The sequence below is a fragment of the Quercus suber genome, unplaced genomic scaffold, assembly GCF_002906115.3.
Source record: "Quercus suber isolate HL8 unplaced genomic scaffold, Cork oak 2.0 scaffold_147, whole genome shotgun sequence".
Lineage (NCBI taxonomy): Eukaryota > Viridiplantae > Streptophyta > Magnoliopsida > Fagales > Fagaceae > Quercus > Quercus suber.
In genome coordinates this window covers 6,271-27,981 of record NW_027069608.1, presented here as the reverse complement: position 1 = coordinate 27,981, position 21,711 = coordinate 6,271, and the positions used below count along the sequence as shown (strand labels likewise).

Sequence of the window (21,711 nt, the reverse complement as noted above, 5' to 3'; positions counted from 1 at the left end):
AGCCGTCGCGCCTGCTAATACCCTAGTTCGATTCCCACAGACGACGCCAATTATAAGGACTCAATTTGGAAAAGCCTTCATAAAATTCATCCCATAAGCCCAAAAAATACATTTTTAGAGAGTGGGTTCAAGAACTAGGCCCTAACAAACGGACAACGCCCAAAACAGGACTCGCATCTGTTGAAGGTCGGTGTGCCAAAGTTACCTCTTAAGGTCTCTCATCGGCATCGATCTGAGGATCCTGATCGAGGTCCCCCCTCCCCCCCCCCTTTTTCACTGTTCTGTTGGTTCCCCTTATATAGCCCTCTTCTCACCATCTCTTTCTTCCACTTGTTGATCATCCATGCGCTTCCCTTATGACCGTCCGTCCCATTAGCTGCGTTATCAGTAATCATGTGATTTGTAGTGGCCAAGGTTGCCCTGTCCAGGAGTCGCATCTCCTTTAGTGCAATCAGAGGGTTAGGTGAGCGCATTTATTGTGAAGGTGACAACCTGTCCTGGGCCTGTTCCCGCACTTGGTGTTGGCCTCGGTCCACAGAGGACAGGGTCATCCTCGGCGGGGTCCTTACAACTCAGGCCTTTATGCAGCGTCCTCGGGCGATTCTCCATCCTCGGCATGGGCCTTGGGCCGAATGTAAAATGGGCCGAGGCTATCAAACTTTCAAGCCCCATAGTTATTACTACATAACGAAATCATTATTAATACATGACCTAAAAAGTTATTAATACATAACTTAATGGTCATTAATACATGATCTAAAAATTATTAACATATAACGAATATTTATTAATACATGACCTAAAAAGTTACTCCCTCCATCTCAATTTGTTTATCCTGTTTGAAAAGTCAAATTTTTTAAGGGAACATCATTTATTGTCTTGTCTGCCTTATAAAAATGTATTAGTTTACAAAACTACCCTTAAATAAATTTATCAACTTTTTTTTTAAAAAGAGTTATTGTTAATGAGGCAACTAAAAAGGTACCCCAATTAAATTGATTTTTTAAATATTTGTTAGTTTTCTTTTCAAAAAGTTTTGAAAACAAAGTAGGGGTATAATAGGAACATTAGTAAACTAATAACTTTTATTTTTAGAAATAGGACAATATATTGGGACATCGCAAAATGGAATAGAGGACAAACAAATTGGGACGGAGGAAGTTTTGATACATAACGAATCTGTCATTAATACATGACCTTAAAAGTTATTAATACATAACTTAATGGTCATTAATACATGATGTAAAAAGTTAATAATACATAACGAATCTTCATTAATACATGACCTAAAAAGTTATTAATACATAATGAAATCGTCATTAATACATGACCTAAAAAGTTATTAACACATAACTAATCCATCATTAATATATGACTTATAAAGTTATCTAAAAGCATAACATAATGACCACAAAAATGGCTAAAAGTTAACACGTCAAGGATAAGGCAATTAAGAAATATAGTATCAAAATATTCGAACATAAAGCAAAATACAACCAAAGAAAATAAAATAAACATGCTTAAAACAAGTGAGCCCAAGATATTGTTTCTTAGAGACTAAACTAGGAAATATAAACTTACTCAAAACAAACGAGCCCAAGGAATTGTTTTTCAAAAGCTAGAAATAAAAGAAGTGTTTCGAGTAGGATTAGAAGGAGATGAATCCACTAAAGTCTCAGCAGTGACAACAGTATCATCTTCCATCCTATCTTCTACATCACCAGCTACCCCATCAATTGAAAGACGATTCGCCAGAATCTCCTTCTCAACGGCCTCCATGTCAAGAGTAGAAAAGTCAAAACCTGGATGATGTTTAGCCATGTACTTGTGAAAAAAGTTCAAAACCTTCCACATAATAGTCGTACAGCTTATCAGAATATGCGTCAAACTTCTTAAACTTTTCAACCACCTCAAAGTCAGCTTTTTGAAGAATAAGTGCAACATCTTCGATTTACTTATCTTTCAGCCTAGAGAAAGCCTTCTTAGTCTTTACATCCTGCTCTGGAACTTCCACACAATCCTAAGCCTAATTCACCTCACCAGAAAGAGACGTAACCTTAGTCTTCAAATTCTCAGCAGAAAGTGCGTCCACCTTGGATTGGGCAACTACGTACTTTTCCTCATAGTCCAAGTATTTCCCAAAAAGATAAAAGGATTCACCCAACACTTTGAGCATAAAAGGTTATTAGAAATCAAAAGAAAAACCTTCATGCAAACATATCACAAGAGTAAAAAGCATACCTGCATAACCTTGTAAACATGAGAAGACACTAGTTCAACAAAAAGTGTTGTTGTCAGTGGTTTAAAGACCTCGACAAAAATGGAATCATGGCCTTCGCCATTGCACAATCGACATAGTCCCAAAAAGTGCCAACCACTGCCTGATCTCACCCTCTGCTTTGGTTCACCTTAACAATAGGCATAATTATTTCCAATGATGATGTGGGTGAAGCAAGACTCTGGAAGGTAGGTTGAACAATAGGGGAAGTAACCACAGGATCTTCCCCCTTGGACGGTTCATCATCTTTACGACGTCTCTTCAATAAGAGACCCTCCTTTAACCCTGTCTTGGCCTTTTTCTCCTAGACTTCAGCCAATTTACCTTTGCTGAATCTAGTCTCCATTCCTTAAAAAAAAAAAAAAAGGATAATTAGAAAGGGAGGGTGTTTGAAGGCAACGTGATATTTGCAAAGATCAATATGCTTAATCTTTTTGACAGCCTTAATGTTCTTTTTGGACATAATTAGAAGGTTCAGGTCCAAGAAAATGAAGAAAAAGAAATTGTGGAGATATGAGTTTGTCAAAATCAGAGACACTCTTAATATATCTCTTGACATTTTATAGTCGATGGTGATATCGTTTTTTTAGATGAGGACGAACAAACTCTACATACATGTAAAGAATTTTTAAAAGGTTGAGAAATAACAAGCACGTGCATACACTAATGCGCATGCGCGCGCGCACACACACACACAAAAAGAAAATGAAGGACGCACTAGACTCAAGAGTGCCCCACCTACGAAGCAATTTGGGAGCATCTTTTGAATTTTCACTCAAAGTGGTTTCCCAACCATCACCAGGCATGAAGATGAAATTAGTTTTCCACTCGCGAAGGGAAGAAGGGGAATCAAAAACTAACCTTGACTTTTTGTCCCAAGGTTTAAATTCCCAATAACCAGGATGCTTGGACCATCCTAAATGATAAAGATGTAAGAATTCTTCTACCCTAAGGATATCCCTTTCATTGGTAGACATCCACATCACCATACAACATACAACCGTTCTCCATGAGTTGGGGACAACTTGAGCAGGAGCGAGTTTTAGAAGAAGGAATAACTCTCTAATAAAGGGATGAATAGGAAAACGGAGGCCACTGATGAAATCAACCTTATAGAAGCAAACTTCATCAGGAAAATAAGAGCAGACTCTGTCACTAGCATCATGAATCCTAATTTTAATAGAAGGAGAAAATTGCAATCTATTCCTAATTCTAGATTCATCTTTCCTTTTGAGAGTGTAGAGCACCCTTAAAGCTATAAAAGGGGTTTTCTGAGAAGAGACCTCAGAAGCATCGTTTTGTTCAAATGAAGATAAATCTGTTTCAAGCTCACTAGATGGAACTTCCCCCTCACCTAAGCTCCTTGGTATGATGAGGCAATCTTAGCCTTACACGTGTCACAGGAACAGACGAAACGTCATCTCACAATAAATGCGAGTACACGGAAAATGAATAGACAGAATTTCTTTTATTCCTATCTTGTCACATAGACGAAGACATGAATAAGGGGCAACTGATGAGTCCAAATTCTAACGGCTTCGTCAGTCATAATGGACGAACCCAAGATACATTGCGCATTTATGGGGAGCATTTATGCCAAAGATTAATAGATGAAGCAACGAAAAAGAAGATGTTACACAAATCAAAGCATCAATTTGTAACATATTAACCGTTACAAATGAAAATGAATGCAAAGATTCGTTGTTCATTAAAGACTAGATGGCTATAAAGTCAGAGAGGAACAGAACCAAAAGATACACAATTCTCATTCGAAAAACTACTCCCAAGTTAAATTCTTTTACAATATATTTCAATTGAATTCCATTTTAACTTAATCATTAGAATGTTTTTAGCAAACACCACACCGGTGTATTTCTTTTTCTCTATTTCATATCTTATTGCAGGTTCATCTTTCAATGAATCCACCCTCATTGTCTATCGGCATAGATGAGATCTCAATTGACGATTTTATGCATAATCAATTACCACTGCATTGAGCCCTATAATTGGGCTGTGCTAATTATGCATCGTGGTTCATCATGCTCCTTTTTTATTGCAATTCTACGAAGGATGATAATAATGTTATAACTTGAAACCCAACTTTCTGCAATTCTAGTCATCATATGTTATTGTCGTTCCACATGTCAAACATGGGCACTTACTCTTAAGAAAATATGCGGTTGACATTCTCCGCCATAATTGCTACAACAACCCAACAATATCCAATAAAGATATTGAAATTAAACTTGGCCAAAAGATTAAACTTAAGACTTTACGTCAACATTCAACAAGGCATTTTCTCCAAATTTAAAAATTATAAACAAATTGTCAACGCTGGAATGCTTGATTATAGTGGATTTTTCGCCATGTTCAGCCACCTTAAGCCCCAAAATTCCAACCACCAAATAAAAAATACTTTTGACATTTTTTCATAAATTGTAATATATTTTACACATGGGTTATGAAAAAATTCAGCTACAATAAGAAAATGCAAGAATTTCCTACACGGGTACATATTAACACAAGGAAAATCTAACACAAGCCGTTGTTGGATTACCTACACCTTCCTAATAATACCCACTTCAGATTGTCCACCAGAAGATCAAATAATTGAGATGCCAATTATCACCACCAGTATATAGCATGCCTTCTTTTCTCTGTTTCACTTTGATTCAAAGCTCCACTTTGATGAATTGCTTGCTAAATTCTAGGACCAATTATAATCCTCATAAGAACCCAAAAAGAATTGTCTCCCACGTGCACAAACACAGACAAAGATTGCCTGAGCCCACACATGCTGAAGTATTTGGTAATATTTTGGTGTATATAATAGACCTACAATGAATTAAAAATATTGTTTGGGACCACAAAGGTGTTCCCATTTGAAGTGTCTCTTTTCTTGATTTTTGACCAATCGATTAAAGTGGCTTTTGTAGATACATGAACATGTCCTGCAAAGGTGAGAGCTGGTCCATTTGGTACTGAACTTGTGGGGCAAAAGGGTCCTCAGCGAAGCCATCCATGTAATTGTACTGAAAATAATCAAACACGTTGTCTATGTCATTGTCATTCCATTTTGGCTCGCTTTGGACCTCCTTTTCCCATGCAACTTCCGGGGACACCACTTGCTCCGAGCAACTCGTGTCCGTGTGCAACACCGGCACCGAATCCGACGTGTCCATGTGTAATTGGTCATTGCTGATCATTGTTTGTGTCACTGTTGTGTTCTGCCCAGACACCATGATTTTTGGTTTTTGCTCCTCCTCTATTTCTGCGAACTTTTCCATTTTTTGGTCCAATGGTTGATATTTCTCTAGTGTGCCTTTCTTGTTGTAGATTCGACATAAGACCCAATCATCAAGCTTAACACCGGCACCGAATCCGACGTGTCCATGTGTAATTGGTCATTGCTGATCATTGTTTGTGTCACTGTTGTGTTCTGCCCAGACACCATGATTTTTGGTTTTTGCTCCTCCTCTATTTCTGCGAACTTTTCCATTTTTTGGTCCAATGGTTGATATTTCTCTAGTGTGCCTTTCTTGTTGTAGATTCGACATAAGACCCAATCATCAAGCTGCAATACAAAATAAATTTTGTCAAACTTAGCCATTAAGATCTCAATTTTATTGAACATTATATAAAGATTAATCTCATTTGAATTGATATGGTATTTTTTTTTTGGCTGAGTTTGAATTGATATGGTTAGGTGAAAGGCAACCTAAAAATATCGTTATTGTACCTAACCCAATAAGATAGTCCAACCATATTAAATATCAGAAAAAATAAAAGTTTAGTCAGCCTCATTCTGTGGTCCATAATGTGCATATACTATCCCATTTAGGCTAATAATTTTGAAAAACAAATAAAAAATCATTTTCTTTGATAAAAGCATATGTCACGGATGATGAAAATAGATTTGAGTACGTTATGAAAAAAACGTTTATTATATGAACAAATTTGACTAGTATCAAAAACCAGTAAAATTTTCAAAAATTGCAGATTAATTAAAGGGAAAGAAAAAGTACATACCCTCAAGTTATTCTTTTTGCCAGCAGATCGATCCACATTTGCAAGACGATATTCATGCATGATCCAGTTGGTTTTGATTCCTCTAGGGGCTTTGCCAGCATAGAAAACAAGTGCTTTCTTAATACCCAATGGTTTGGGCTTTCCAATGGGCTTGTCAGCTCCGGTTGCCTTCCAATATCCGGTTCCTGCCGCCCGGTTTGGCCTTGAACCGTTTGGATATTTTCTATCCCTTGGGGAAAAGAAGTACCACTCTTTTTCGCCGTAAAGAGCCATTTCTGCAAAAATCAACAAGAACCAAAAAAATTTAGAACCACCCAAATTTCACGAAGTTCTATCTAGATTCTAGACACAGATGTAGATTTTTTTAAAATAAATTATAATATCCACAACAAAAAGGAATTAAAAAGTGAAAATTTTGCAGCTTTTTTCTGATTTCTAGCAATATATCAAGGGGGAAAATTAAGAAGAAAATGAAGAAATTCAAGTAAAGTTTTTCCAAATTCAGCAAACCCATTTCCCAAAACAAAAAATAAAATCCAAAAATTTTAGTTATTGGTTAGAAAATTCAACACCCACCCCCATCCAAAAAAAAAAAGTTGATCTGTTGTTCAATTTCAGAAATTAATAATTTTAAGAAAATTGAAGTGAGATTAAGCAGACCCATGTCCCGAAACTTGAACCAAAAAAAAAAAAAATCAAAATCTAATATTTGATTGGTAAAAGAACGAAGAATCTGGAAATTAAGGTTACCTGGAAGCTGCCATGGATCATACTTGTAAAGATCAATCTCCCTAATAATAGGAACAGCAAGAGGCAGAGAAGCACATTTCCTACACAAATAATGATTCACCAACTCCTCATCTGTTGGGTGAAATCTGAACCCAGGTGGTAACTCTAGCTCACTCGACATTTGTAATTAACTTTTCTTTTTCTTTTTTCTTCTCTTCAAGCTTGAATCAAACTAGGCCTCTCTCTCTCTCTCTCTCTCTCTCTCTCTCTCTCCGTGTTCTTGTTCTTCTTCTTGTTCTTCTTGGTTGAATACAGAAGCTGCTTGAATGAAACACGAAGCATATACGAGGTACACAATGACTTATATATAGAAGAGCACAAAAAAAAAGGCAACATGAAGAGGAATAAGCACGTGGGGGTGAGTTGCAAGGTCGTATCTAGAACTGAAAAACGTGCTGACCGCAGCCAGGGAGAGATGGGGCAATTACAATTACACGCGTCGACGGTCCAATGGGTTCTCGACACTTGTGCATGTACCACCTTTGTCTTTTAGCCTTCTGTCACTGCTTCCGTCACCTATTTTGTACTTTTGTTATAGTTAAAGTCGGCTGGCTCAGCTGAATGGCCTTTGGAGATCGTTGACGGTCGGGTCAGCACTGGACCCTTGCCCTCCAAGGTTTGAATAGTTTGTGATCCCATGTAATCTAATGATGGCTCCAGAACTTCCCACTAATCACTCTGTGCTTAACACTAAAGGAGACCAGTTAAGTTGCAATTGAGACTACTCATAATCACTTAGTACAAATCAAGATTCATCTAATAGACATTTGATGTAAACATACACTCAAACAATTCAAATCCAATTAAACCCATACAATTATAGTAATGTTACATACCCAACAATATAATTATATTTATAGTAATCCAATCAATTTCACTTCTCATTATCATTAACAATCAAACAACTTAGTAATGTGTGAAATTTGTTATAAAAAAGATTGTGTCTATGGCATTGCTGCTTACATGCAAAACGACTAATTAAATTACAATTGAGGTTATTTGTAATCTTATAAACTCAAGATTTAATTGCAATCGAGATTTTTCATAATCACTTGTAAATCAAGATTTACCTAATAGACATACACTCAAAAACAATCTAATCAAATCAAATCCATGCAATTTGTAGTAATGTTATATGCATAACATTATCATTAATGCATTTATAGCTGTGTGGGTCGCAAATGAGACCAATGGGCTCAGCCCCACTTGGGCTCACAACTTATTTGTTTGTTGGGCTAAATTTTCTACTATGGGTCGTTCTCCAACTAAAGGCTCAATGAGATCACTTTTCTCCTCTTCAGCAACACACTACTTCCTCTTCCTCCCCTGAGATATTCTCTCTATTTGAATTTTTCTAACCCCTCTCTTCTTTACCCTCTTTTCAACCAAGCCTTCCCTCTTATCTTCCCCTCCTATTTATAGTTCCTAGCTCAGACGTAGGTTATCAATGCTCTCATAGTTTGTGCCACAGAGGGTCCAGTAAGGTTTTCTATAAGTGAGAGGTCAGGTATGGGTGGCTTTGGGACTTGGTTCCCACCCTTGTCGGCAGCTCGGCAGAGTCGATGCGCGCTTAGTGTTACGGAGGGTCCAATCAGGGGGATGATAAGTGAGAATCTAGGCTTGGATGGCTTTGGGACTTGGTGCCCACTTCCGTTTAGAGCTCGGCAGCGGCGCTTAGAGGGACTTCTCTAAGCAAAACAAAGATGACGCGCCGTTCAGCGACCTTTCCGAACATGCTCGGTAAATATATGCCGAGCATAACTTTAGTAGTGAAGCTCGGGCCCCCGGGCTGAGGTAGTGAGGGTTGGGCTTTAGGGCGAATGAGAGTTGGGCCCAATTACTGTGCATTCGAAGCGGAGGCTAGGGGCTGAGTGGGCCTGACGGTTTGGATGCTGCACAATAGCAATATAATCAAATTCACTTTTTATTATCACATGTCATCACTGCTTACACGTAAAAGGACTAATTAAATTACAATTGGGGTTGTTTGTAATCTTATAAACTCAAAATTTATCTACTAAATATATATTAGGAGTGTCATTTAGGGTTAGCGTGTCATGTCAAGTTAGGGGTATTCAACTCAAACGTGACCTATTTAATAATCGTGCAATAACCCTTCAACCCTAACTCGACTTATTAATGAAGCGGGTTGACATAACATGACCTACTTAACACACTTAATAAACAGGTTGTGTTAGGTTGACATGAATGTGACATGACTTATTTCAACCTACTTAATATTAAGCAAGTTGGATTGACACAAATTCAAACCATTTAACCTGCTTAAAAAAAGCAATAGATCGATTAATATTGTTATAAATTTAATACAAACTCATAACATCAAATACTTAAAACATATTGTCCAAAAGTTCAAAGTAAAATCAAAGTACTTAATAAATATTAAGTCCATAATGTAGTACCATCCATTGAGAAATAAGTTCCTTACATTCCAAAAGAAGTGCAAATACTTCAACTCAAAATCAAAATAACATAGTTAATATATATTATATATATAACATCTTTTTAAAGTATTTATATGAAGTTTTGAGATTTAAAATTTGTAAAGTTTCAACTAACAATTATATCACTTATAAGTTTCTGTAATTATTTACTTTTCTTTTTAAGTTTAAAATATAGGTTGGATATAAAAGATATTTGACAAATCTAAAATAAATTAAATATTTATTTATTATACAAGTTAAACGGGTTGTGTTAAACAACTCATTTCAGATTAACACGAATAAATTGGTATGTCAAACGTGTCAATTGTAGGTCATGCGAGTTAACCTGTTTATGACACTTTTCTTATTGTGTCACTTTCAAGTTAACTTGTTTATGACCCAAACTTGCTAAGGCCCAACCCTAATCCGAAAAAACCTATGTCATATTTGCGAGTAGTATCAAACATTGACAACCCTATATCATCAAAACATATGCTCAAAAAATTTAATCTAATTAATTCCATACAATTTTATAGCAATGGTAACATTACTACAAAATTGTTGAGTTGGTCTTTAGTTACTGACAAACATAACTAAAGTTCTTGAATCCATCGGTTTTTCACTAACACTCATAATCGAACAACTCAATAATTGTGTCAGTAGTTGTTCGGTTTTGTGGAGTCTAGTTGTGTTTAATCCGGATTATGATCAGATTTGAATTAATAATGTTGCGGTTTTTAATGAGAGATTTTATAAGGCCTAATCTATGGAGTGGAGGATTTTATATTGTTTTGAGAGAGAAAACTATATTGCCGTACTCTTTATTTTCCCTAAGAATATTAAAATTTCTACAACTGTTTGGATGTAGACAAATTACCAAACCACATAAATATTATCTTGTGTGTGATTATTTTTCTTTAATGTGTATATATATATATATATATTTTTTTTTTTTCTATTTTTGTATCTCACAAATCTTTAAATTTTGTGGATATTCCCATCAATATTGCTACCGTACAATTTGGGATATCACATGCTATGGACACGTCACCACACAAACGTCATCTCTCTACTGGATCATATATCTTTGCTGGATCATATATCGTATTTTCCTATCACGAAATGTGGACTCCATTGGTGATAGTAGTGTAAATAAAAGAGGGTGTTTGTAGAGGATTGGAGAATAGTATACGATGGATTTGAACCACACGTCACCACACAAACGTCATCTCTCTGCTGGATCATGCATCTTTTTTTTATTTTTTATTTTATTTTTTTTATGGGTGCTGGATCATCAGTTACTATCTATATCTGCCAACCAAATTCTTTCTAAATTCGAAAGTCCAATTAATTATTAATCACATTTTTCTTGTTCGGGCAAGAAATTGAAATTTCGATTGGTCTAATAACGACTAATTCTAATAATTCCTAAAAAAAACATTGGGGGTCACAAAAAATAGTATGAAATAAGAGATTGGTCTGTTTGTGTGGGCCATGTTTGCTTTGAAAAAAATTGAAATTTCGATTGGTCTAATAAAGACTAATTCTAATAATTCCTAAAAAAAACATTGGCGGTCACAAAAAATAGTATGAAATAAGAGATTGGTCTGTTTGTGTGGGCCATGTTTGCTTTGAAAATTCAAGTCTCATGATCATGTCCCCTGCTTCTATTTCTCTCTAATTTAATGATAATTTTAAAAATAATTAATGGCCTATGTTAACATAAAATTAAAATAATTTGAATATTTCTAGACCTTGGGTCCTTTAGTTATTTAAATGATTTTATAAATTATTGTTATCTTGATCGATTGGGTAAGGCAACCTAATAAGGTAACCCTCACTTATGTCTGGTACTAGTATTATCTTATTGTTTATTTCAGCATATAATAATAATAAATAAAAATGTTTAGTAAAGAATTAATATTCATAGTAAAGAACTGGGGGTGAACTTCTTTTACCACTTCATTTGGAATGATTCTGTTCTGTGAGTTGTGTTCACATTGAGATAAGTAACTATTGAGTAGTAATTGTTATTAATCCTTATCTTTATAGGAAAAGTTCATTGGTTTAACAATTATTTTAAAAAATTTTTTATTAGAAAAATATTTTTTTACAATTTTTTTTATATTTCTTATAAAAGTGGTATTATTATTGTACAGTATTGGTGTGATGGTTACTCTATATAAACAAATTCTTACAGGAGTAAAGGGCAAATATTGAGGTTCAAGTATTCTTTTCCAAGAGGGAACTTTACACATATATATGCTTAAATTAAGTTAGAGTAAGATTTATATAAAAAAAAAGAAAAATGAAAATGGTAGTAAAAATCTCATAAAATGATCCATTAATAAGCCTTCTAAAGGCACTAATTAACTAGACTCATATTTTATTATTGCACATATTTGAACTTTTATCAATTACGCTAAGAGCCTTATAGTCTCGCTATCATGGTTTGATGTTTCCGACAAAAACATTTAGGGTTTAAATTTCTACTCTCATTATAATTATTGAATTAAAATATATAAAAAAATTATTAGTTACCATTTCTTTTTTATATGTAAATCACGTTGAAAAACAAATTATTTTACATATGATATTGGTCATTAAAGCCTCACAAGACGAATTTTTCAGTATTTGATCTTATTTCTACTTAAAATTTATTATGAAAGTAGGATAAACGTAACACTTTTATTATTTTATTGTTAATTTCAGCATATAATATTATAAAATTAATACACCTCTAGAGAGCTGGGGGTGGACTTTCTAACTTTTCATTCCCAATGATTCCGCGTAAGATGTGTTCACATTGACATTTTGATCTGTGATAAGCAGTCAAAGAGTAGTTTGTAAATGAATAATTTTTTTTTTTCTTTAGGAACAAAATCTCTTTACTTGAAATTCTCACCAACTCTTCTAAATTTCGTCATAATTCTCTTGAGTTGTTACAACTTACAAGATAGAACATATATCTGCACCACATGCATCGCGTATATATCATAACTAGTAACAACAGTTTTTATTAATATCATAGTCGATCGTTTGAGTCAATAAAACAAATGCTAGACAATCTATTAAATGCGACACAGATAACAATTCTTTTCTAGTTGTTACGAACACTATTCTATATTAAAAAAGAAATTATTAAAAAAAAAAATTGCTTTGTGCTCTGGTCATGCCTTCTATTTTCTATTGATTAGTTAGCTTCATTAAGCTCATGTTGACCATTTGTTTGTAATACAGGACATGGCAGAACAATCCTCTCTTAGAGCATTCTTCTAATTAAATTAATAAATTAATAATATTTGAATTTTATCTTGGGAACCAAATTTCATTTTTCTCACCCACGCTCCTAAAATTTTTCATAATTTCTTTTTAGTTGTTTTATATATATTTTTGAATCTAGATATTTTCGTTAAAAAGACCAAAAAAATACCATTTAAATTACAAAACTCTTGACTTTTTTATCAGATAAAACGTACAATGCATGCATTTCATATAAACTTTACCCAAATTATTGATGTTGTCATGACCTTCATCATCATATATAATTAGTGATATTTAGGAAATGAATTAAAATAAAGTAAAAGCTAGAAGTTATCGTGATGTGGATGATAATTATTCTTTTCTAATATATAGTTACAACCACAGGTTTTAGTGGATTTTAATTAATTTAATTGGTAAAGTCTTTAATAATTGAATAAAAGATTTAAAGTTCTTAATCTTTTCTTTATACTAAAAATTGATTGACAATTTAACTTAATGATAAAAAACTTTCATTAAAAGGTCATAAGTTAAAATTCTCACTTAAAAAAAAAAAAAAAGAACCGCACGTCTTGAACACGTAGATCGACATCATTCCTGATTCTCAAAAAAGAAGAAGAAAGATCGACATCATTCCTTAAGTCATTAGAAGCATTAGATTATTATAAAAACGAGATGTGGACTAATTTTTATATAGATTTCCTCATCACTCCCTTATTGGTTAAGTATAGATTAATAAATTAAACTCAGTTTGACCAGCAGTCTGAAAAGAAAGGGACATGGCCGAACATTCAAGTCTTATTAAAAGGATAAAGACAAAACAAAGTGGAAACCTCGTCCCAAGCTTTTTAGTGTTTTGCGTGTGACGTGGTGCATGACATATACACGAAGATACTTGCAGATAAGGATGTTGAATATAATAATGGTACATCATTCCTTAAGTCATTAGAAGCATTAGATTATTATAAAAACGAGATGTGGACTCATTCTTATATAGATTTCCTCATCACTCCCTTATAGGTTAAGTATAGATTAATAAATTAAACTCAGTTTGACCAGCAGTCTGAAAAGAAAGGGACATGGCAGAACATTCAAGTCTTATTAAAAGGATAAAGACAAAACAAAGTGGAAACCTCGTCCCAAGCTTTTTAGTGTTTTGCGTGTGACGTGGTGCATGACATATACACGTAGATACTTGCAGATAAGGATGTTGAATATAATAATGGAAGCTGCGCGGAGATTGCCGACCTGGCTAGCTAGACTGCTCATGAAACTTTTTTTAGTTCAAAATTCATTTCAATCAATTAATTTATCTTGTGAAGGATTTATCTGGACAAAGACCTTTTCAGGACCCCATCTTATAGGGACCCTTTATAATTTTCTCGAATCCACTTTTACAATTTGGCCAACTTGGATTGTGTTCCTGTTTGAAATAGCGATGACTTAAATTTCACCATTTCAATCTTGTCTTATCTTATACTCCTTCCGTCTCAATTTTTTTATCCTGTTTGAAAAGTCAAACTTTTTAAGAGAACATCATTTATTGTCTTATCTATATTTTAAAAATGTATAAGTTTCAAAAACCACCCTTAAAAAAATTTATTAAAAAATTGAATTAGTAAATTAAAAGGGATATAATAGGAACATTAGTAAATTAATGACTTTTATTTTTAGAAACAGAACAATATTTTGGGACATCTCAAAATGGAATAAAGGACAAAAAAAAAGGGACGGAAGGAGTATTAAATAAAGAAATATAAATATAAAGGGTAGTATTTGTTACACACATTATTTTTTAAATTGAAATAGTGAATTGAAGACACTGTTTAAAATAGTAGTTTTTAGTTAGCTCAATCGGTAAAATTTTTTATAGTCAAATAAGAGATTTTGGATTTGATCTCGCACTTACATCAAAAACCAGTTAGTGCATTAGCCTGATAATAAAAAAGAATCATCAAAAAAGTATTATGATTTGAATTTCACAATTTTAATCTTATTTTATATTAAATAAAGAAATATAAATGGTAGTATTTGTTATACACACTGATTTTTAAAATTGAAATAGTAAGTCGAAGACACTATTTAAAATAGTAGTTTTTAATTAATTTAATTAATAAAATCTCTTATTTGATTTCTATTTACATCAAAAATCAATTTATACCTTAATTTGATAATAAAAAATAATTATTAAAAAAAAGACTGTCATTAATCCTGTCTTCAACTCACAGTTCTTAAAAAAAAAAAAAAAGGAGTGTGTAATAGTGTGTTTTTTATCCTATAAAATAAAGTCATTTGGGGGCAAAAAGCTATTGGTATTGGTTAAATTAAACAATAAAATATTGGCCGGGTGGACCAATTATAAATGTAAAAGTCTATTCTCTTGTTCGCCTTACCTTTGAAAGTTCTGTCCCATTATTGATTTTTCTATTATTATATTCCTTTGTGCTCTAACTGATCCCATTAATCGCCGCCGTTTTGTGAATAAATAAGATAACGAAAGAAATTATGGATGAATGTTGCTGGAAAATATCAGCATCATTGCCCCCCATCAACTTGATAAATAGTAAAGGTCCAAGTGAAATGAACACATGGTCACTGTCCTTTTAAACACTTTCTGCGAAGCTTCTTCATAGTTCATGCAAGCTGTCAACATTGACCATTACCATTACTTCGGCTCCAAGCATCACGCTAAAAAAAAAAAAAAGGAGTGTGTAATAGTGTGTTTTTTATCCTATAAAATAAAGTCATTTGGGGGCAAAAAGCTATTGGTATTGGTTAAATTAAACAATAAAATATTGGCCGGGTGGACCAATTATAAATGTAAAAGTCTATTCTCTTGTTCGCCTTACCTTTGAAAGTTCTGTCCCATTATTGATTTTTCTATTATTATATTCCTTTGTGCTCTAACTGATCCCATTAATCGCCGCCGTTTTGTGAATAAATAAGATAACGAAAGAAATTATGGATGAATGTTGCTGGAAAATATCAGCATCATTGCCCCCCATCAACTTGATAAATAGTAAAGGTCCAAGTGAAATGAACACATGGTCACTGTCCTTTTAAACACTTTCTGCGAAGCTTCTTCATAGTTCATGCAAGCTGTCAACATTGACCATTACCATTACTTCGGCTCCAAGCATCACGCAATTAACTGTGCACGTATGAGGCTTGTTTGGGCTGAGGCTGGGTCAAGGTCCACACTAGAAACTGAGGTCCGTCAGAAATTCACTTTAAACTACCGGAAAAGTACACACTGAGAGACATTAATTTGGTAAAAGCTGGGCTAGGACCATGCTCCTATATGTACATTTTTGGTAAAGAAACAACCCGTTCAAAAACATTGGGTAATTCTCTAAAAACCCTTTGGACAGCGAGTCAAAATGAGATCTTAAAAGTATTTCAACTATCGTATTCGTAAGAGACTATTGTAATGTGTCAAATAATATCAGAATATTTGCAGCTAGGCCTTGTAGCCTAGCGGCACTCGATATCATTGTATACCTTGAATTTGGGGTTCTATCCCCGCATTTACCTAGCAAAATAATAATAATAATAATAATAACATCAGAATATTCATATTGCCATAAATTATTGTAATTGTAATTTGATTACCTTATAAGATGATGGTAATAATATTATATTTTATTACTTATCCATGGGGATGACCCAAAAAAAAGAAAAATACCCTCCTCCTTTAACTTCTTAAATGACTAAAAAATGCTCGAAACTACTAAATTGGCCACGAAACTTCAAAAACTTTAGAATGACCAAAATATTCCTAGACTTCCAAAAATATCAAAATACTCAAGAAACCACTAAAATAAACAAAAATACCCCTAATACCACCAAAAAAGATTAAATATGTATATATATATATGTACACTCTTGTAACCTTCATGTTGACCATGAAACCTCCAAAATTACCAATTGCCCTCAAACCACCAAAATACTTAGACACTTCTAAAATTACCAAAATACCCCAAAAAAACACTTATATAACCCAAATACCCTCAAAATGTGCCAAATACTTCAAAAATTTTCAAAATGACCAAAATACCTCAAAATCTCCAAAATGACATAAAATATGCCCAAAACCTAAAAAATGTCCAATCTACTTGAAACATTTAGAATGGCTAAAATACTCATGAAAATCTCTAAAAATACCACAATACCACTGGAACCACCATAATGACCAAAATACCCCTAAAACTTCCAAAATGACCAAATTGCTAAAATAAATAATTTCCTTTTTTTGGGAGGAGGGGTGGGGGGAGGGGGTTTATTTTGGAGGTTTCGATGGTATTTTCAGGCTTTCAACCATTTAAATTAAGTTTAGGGGTGTTTTGCTAAGTTGGGGGGGGGGGGGGTTCTTTATATTGTATTTCATCTGCCCTTGTTTTACATGCAAATATTCTAAATTAAATTAATATATATTACAATGGGATCATAGGAATGTTAAATTAAAACTAATTTTCCACAATTGAATTTGGGATTAATTACTTTTATGAGTCTAAAGCCAAGATTACCAAAATGTCCTTTGTCGACTATACTTTGATAGAGTTGGCTGACGGTCAAACAAACTAAAAATTTCACTTAAGCACCAATTTTCATCATTTTATACCAAAATCCATATTTCTAAATACTATCTTCAACCTCAAGTTTGACTACAGTTAACCCAGGTTTGACAAATATTTAACCAGAAATTTAACCGTTTAATTGAGAAAAATTCAAGCTTATATTGAAGAAAATTAAATTCCTTTTAAAATGACTAAGTCTCCAATCAAGTGCACAAAGTAACTCAAAATTAGAAAAGCTAGGAAAACTAGGCAGGAAAAGGGATGGAAAAGTGTTAAATTTGGGGCACAAGGCCAGGCCCAGACTAACCTATTGACAGTTATGCCCAATTTTACTCAAGCAATAGTCCTCCTACTCGATTTTTAGAGCCAAACAACCATAGAATAGCCTATAGAACCCTCCAAAATAACCAGATTTGTTTTAGTCTTTTAGAGAAACTCATTTCTTTTCATTTCCAAACTTTAAGGGTATAATTCTCTTTCTTTCTCTTTTATTTTCCTGGTTCGCACAATCATTTTGCTGCTTGAATAAAATATTTGTATAAAAGTGATGTCGTGTTACATGATTTATTACAAAATGGATATTGTCATGCATTTTTGGAGTAGGATTTCACTTACATATTTCAGTGCTATAAATAACATGCTCCAATCCGCATCTTCATCCATAATGAATTATGGCTACATGCTTGTCGATTGATACTTTGCTTGTAGAATGGAATTGTGTGAATGTGTCTATTGCATAAAATTAAAAATAATTATTATTTCAAATCTCCCTTTCCCCGTTCTTGTAAGTATCAAATTAAAAAAAAAAAAAAATGATATTGTAGGGCATTATTGATGGGTGTATAGACATGATTCTACACCAAATTCTTATTGAATTTAAACTTTATACTGTCATAAATTATTATATTTTATTGCAAGTTCTACATAAATTTTGAATAAGCTAGAGCTTTAAGTTCAACTGATTAACATTTCTTAGTATTTCCAAATAAGATATTTATGATTCAAATTTTCCATACTCAATTATTGAATTATCAAAAAAAGGAAAACAAATAAAAACAAATTGAACAACTTTTAATTATTTTAAAGTTTCAACACCTCTCTTTTTTTTTTTTTGACAATTCAAAGTTCCAACCTGATATAATTAAATACTCTAAAATTGGCATCCATTCCTTTACGAAGGCTACATAAAGCAGATACCAACAAGCTGATGCTTTATTTTTCCAAGTGTGCACATCAGTCGGGTAGACCTTTTTTTGGCTTTTTTTGACAGAAGTCAGTTGAGTAGACTTGAATTTGACAATATTCAGTGGGTAAAACTCCTAGCTGCCCCCTTTGCGCAAAATGTTTTTTATCATGTTGAAATTTGCTTAAAGCATCTATGAAAAGTATATTGAGATATACTTTTCCAAGGGAAGCACCCCTCGTTGGACTAATTTTCCCTAGTATAGTACTGTTATTATTGGTTAACTATTTCTCTAAAAAAATGATTTGTAATCAAATGTTACTCCACGTTTTAAATATGGAGCTCAAGTTTTTCAGCTTTGACTTATTATATTATTGAGCATTTTGAGAAACTATAAGATTAGTATTCCTTCAATCCTTCTATTTTGGCAACAAGAAATAGAAAAAAAAAAATTGTAATATTGCCTTTTGCTATTATAAACCAACCTAATTAAAGATTTTAATCCTTTTTTAAATGTAAAAAGGGAAAAATAATGACAATAACATTGAGTTTAGAATGCAAGACAATAAAAGGATTTTATTCTATTACAATATTTATTTTATCGTTTTAATCTTGAAGATACCTTGAGTTTAGAATGCAAAGACAAGAAAAGGAAATATATAATTAGGCTTGAATAAATTAGACGTGCATAGGACTGGGCTTGATTTAAAATGGAATGCATGAGATAGCTGCTAGCAATAGCAATGGCTACACTGGTGGTAGAGGATGCTTACCATGGCCACTAGATGCCTTTAAGGTATCAACAGAGGAGCAGTTACAAGAGCTATTAGTATAGGAAAGCGTTACAGGAACCAAAAGGAATTGACAGACACAACATTGTGATGAGAGAGAGAGAGAGAGAGAGAGAGAGAGAGAGCCAAAATATACTAAATTTTGTACATTTTTGTCACATTTCCTTTCCTCCTCCTTTTATTTCCTTTCTCCCTATATATGGGTGACGACATTTAATAGAACCTATGAACACAACTCGTTTGTCTTTTTTTTTTTTTTTTTTGGGCGTATTAGTGTTCAATTTAAATTGATTCATGTCAAAGCGGGTTGAGTCATTTTAACATGTTAATAAGTGACTAGTTTTGGGTTGACTTGCTTAACACTCAATCAAGCCAAAATGGCTTGATTCATATAAATTAATGTCATTTTTTTGATTTAAAATATATAATTTTTTCTTTCTAAGGAATTTTCATTGTTATATAGATAAATTCATCATTGAAAGTCTAATTTCTCCAAAAATTTTACCTAAAACAAAGAAATTTTTTTTTTTTTTTTTTTTGTTTTTTTTTTTTTTTTTTTTTTATAAAAAGGATAACTATAGGACTGTGATGTGTGAACTCTAAAATAATAATAATTCATAAATTCTTAGGCTAATTAACGAGGTCCATGGGAATTAAATACTAATACTTTATACCACAACACACACACATCACCACACCACATGTATATGTGTGTGTGTGTGTTATTATAATATTTAGCAAAAAATCTTGTAGTTCAACTTATTGATACCTCTTCATATTTCCAATGTAGACTTCAGGGTTAAAATTTTTTCTCCCCTATTGAAATGATTATATTTAATAAAACAAAAATAAAACAAAGAAAACAAATTCAATCACAAATGATTTTTGAATTCATCATGACTAATACACACACAGGAATATCTAAGAAGGGAAATTATATCATTTTGGAGCAGATGTGGCCATCTTTGATAGCTAAAGCAAGCGGAAGGAGGATTGGATGTTGATTCAATCATCCTATGTGTTTTGGAACTTCACGAACCCAATCCTGGTCAGGGTTAGTTAACCCTTCTCTCTCTTCTCATCTCTCTCTTCTCTCTCTCTCTCTCTTCTCTCTTTTCCCTCATGTGCAGATTTTTGTTTTGCACAGTATGTTTTCAGTGGAAATTATGATCTGGTGCACATTCATCAAGGAAATCCAGAAGCAAGGGTTTGTATGTTTCTTAGGATTGGGCCTTTCATTGAGAGTGAATGGAATTATGGGTATGTATGTAGATTATTCTCATTCCATGACATCCATGAACTATCCCTACTTGCATGTACAAGCATTATTAGTTAAAAAATAATATTGTTATCCAAAAAACAAAGTTTTTTTTTTTTGCTAAGTAATATTTTTTATTATATTTATCATCATATATTGTTGCTATTATTTGAGTTGACAAATTACAAGAATATAAAGGTCCACTAGTGAAATATTAATTTACAAACAAGTAAACGACCTCATAATAAATAGTTTTACATCAAAATTGCCCTTATTTTTCCCATGAAGAATGCAAAAGTTAACAACTTTTTTATAAAATTGTGTTGTGGTTATATGCTTAAATTAATTTGACAAGAAAATATAAAGTAGGTCTTACTGGTATTGAAAAATGTTTTAATTTAGGCTATACTAATCGTTTTATTGAGAACATATTTTATATAATAAAAATTATGGTGAAATGATTAAAAATTACATTTTCCTAACAATTTAAGTTTTTGGAAAATATGGTTAGTTTATCATTATATGAAACCATTTAAAGCATGTCTCCACATTATCATATATGACTTCTTTCATTCTTATATGACCATCTTGTTTGAAATTTACAAATTAATGATATGTACTATTTTTATTTTATTAATCCTAAATTTCCTTTGTATTCCCAATAAAATTCTATGATAGTTTCAATATAATTTCTCAAACATATTTTTTGTTATAATTATTATCTTTAAATGGATTATAATCTACTCTCACAAATATTGCATTAATTTCTTACTTAAGAGTGTTTGGGTTGCAGTGGGTTTCCATTTTGGTTGCATGACGTCCCTGGCATTGTTTATCGATCAAACAATGAGCCATTTAAGGTACAATTCTCTTCTCTCTCTCTCTCTCTCTTCTCTCTCTCTCTCTCTCTCTCTCTCTCCCCTCCTCCTTTACTATTCATCAAGGGGCGATTAATTAGTAGGAATTAAAATTTTTAATCTAGTAGCTACTTGATAAAATCATAAGTCCCACTTTATGTTTTGTAAGATTTTACAAATTTTAGTGGACGCAAGTATAGAAATTAAAAAAAATTTCAAATCTCTTGAATTTATACATGGGACTGAT

General features: G+C 32.9%; 2 protein-coding genes across 2 annotated transcripts in view; one reads left to right on the top strand and one right to left on the bottom strand.

Annotated features, from left to right (window-relative positions):
• Nucleotides 1-4,684: 4,684 nt before the first annotated feature.
• LOC112035443 (NAC domain-containing protein 2) lies at nucleotides 4,685-7,386 on the bottom strand. The gene is made up of 3 exons (XM_024068269.2): nucleotides 7,058-7,386; nucleotides 6,308-6,582; nucleotides 4,685-5,640 (listed from the first exon to the last, which is right to left on the bottom strand). Exons 1-3 carry the CDS (start codon nucleotides 7,215-7,217, stop codon nucleotides 5,197-5,199), a joined length of 879 nt encoding a protein of 292 aa, XP_023924037.1. The 5' UTR covers nucleotides 7,218-7,386; the 3' UTR covers nucleotides 4,685-5,196.
• Nucleotides 7,387-20,302: 12,916 nt separating this feature from the next.
• The window catches only part of LOC112023349 (beta-galactosidase 6), a gene marked incomplete at its 3' end in the record, with an annotated part of 7,478 nt that continues 6,069 nt past the window's right edge, over nucleotides 20,303-21,711 (top strand). Inside the window, 4 exon segments of the mRNA XM_065777018.1 lie at nucleotides 20,303-20,332; nucleotides 20,335-20,403; nucleotides 20,497-20,609; nucleotides 21,401-21,467. Coding sequence (XP_065633090.1) covers nucleotides 20,303-20,332; nucleotides 20,335-20,403; nucleotides 20,497-20,609; nucleotides 21,401-21,467 — 279 coding nt within the window.

Coding starts and splice junctions, on each gene's coding strand:
- LOC112035443 (XM_024068269.2), bottom strand. CDS start 7,217: ATGTCGAGTGAGCTAGAGTTACCACCTGGGTTCAGATTTCACCCAACA. Junction 6,583..7,057: donor TGATCCATGGCAGCTTCCAG/GTAACCTTAATT, acceptor TGATTTTTGCAG/AAATGGCTCTTTACGGCGAA. Junction 5,641..6,307: donor GCAAAAAGAATAACTTGAGG/GTATGTACTTTT, acceptor GCCGGTGTTAAG/CTTGATGATTGGGTCTTATG.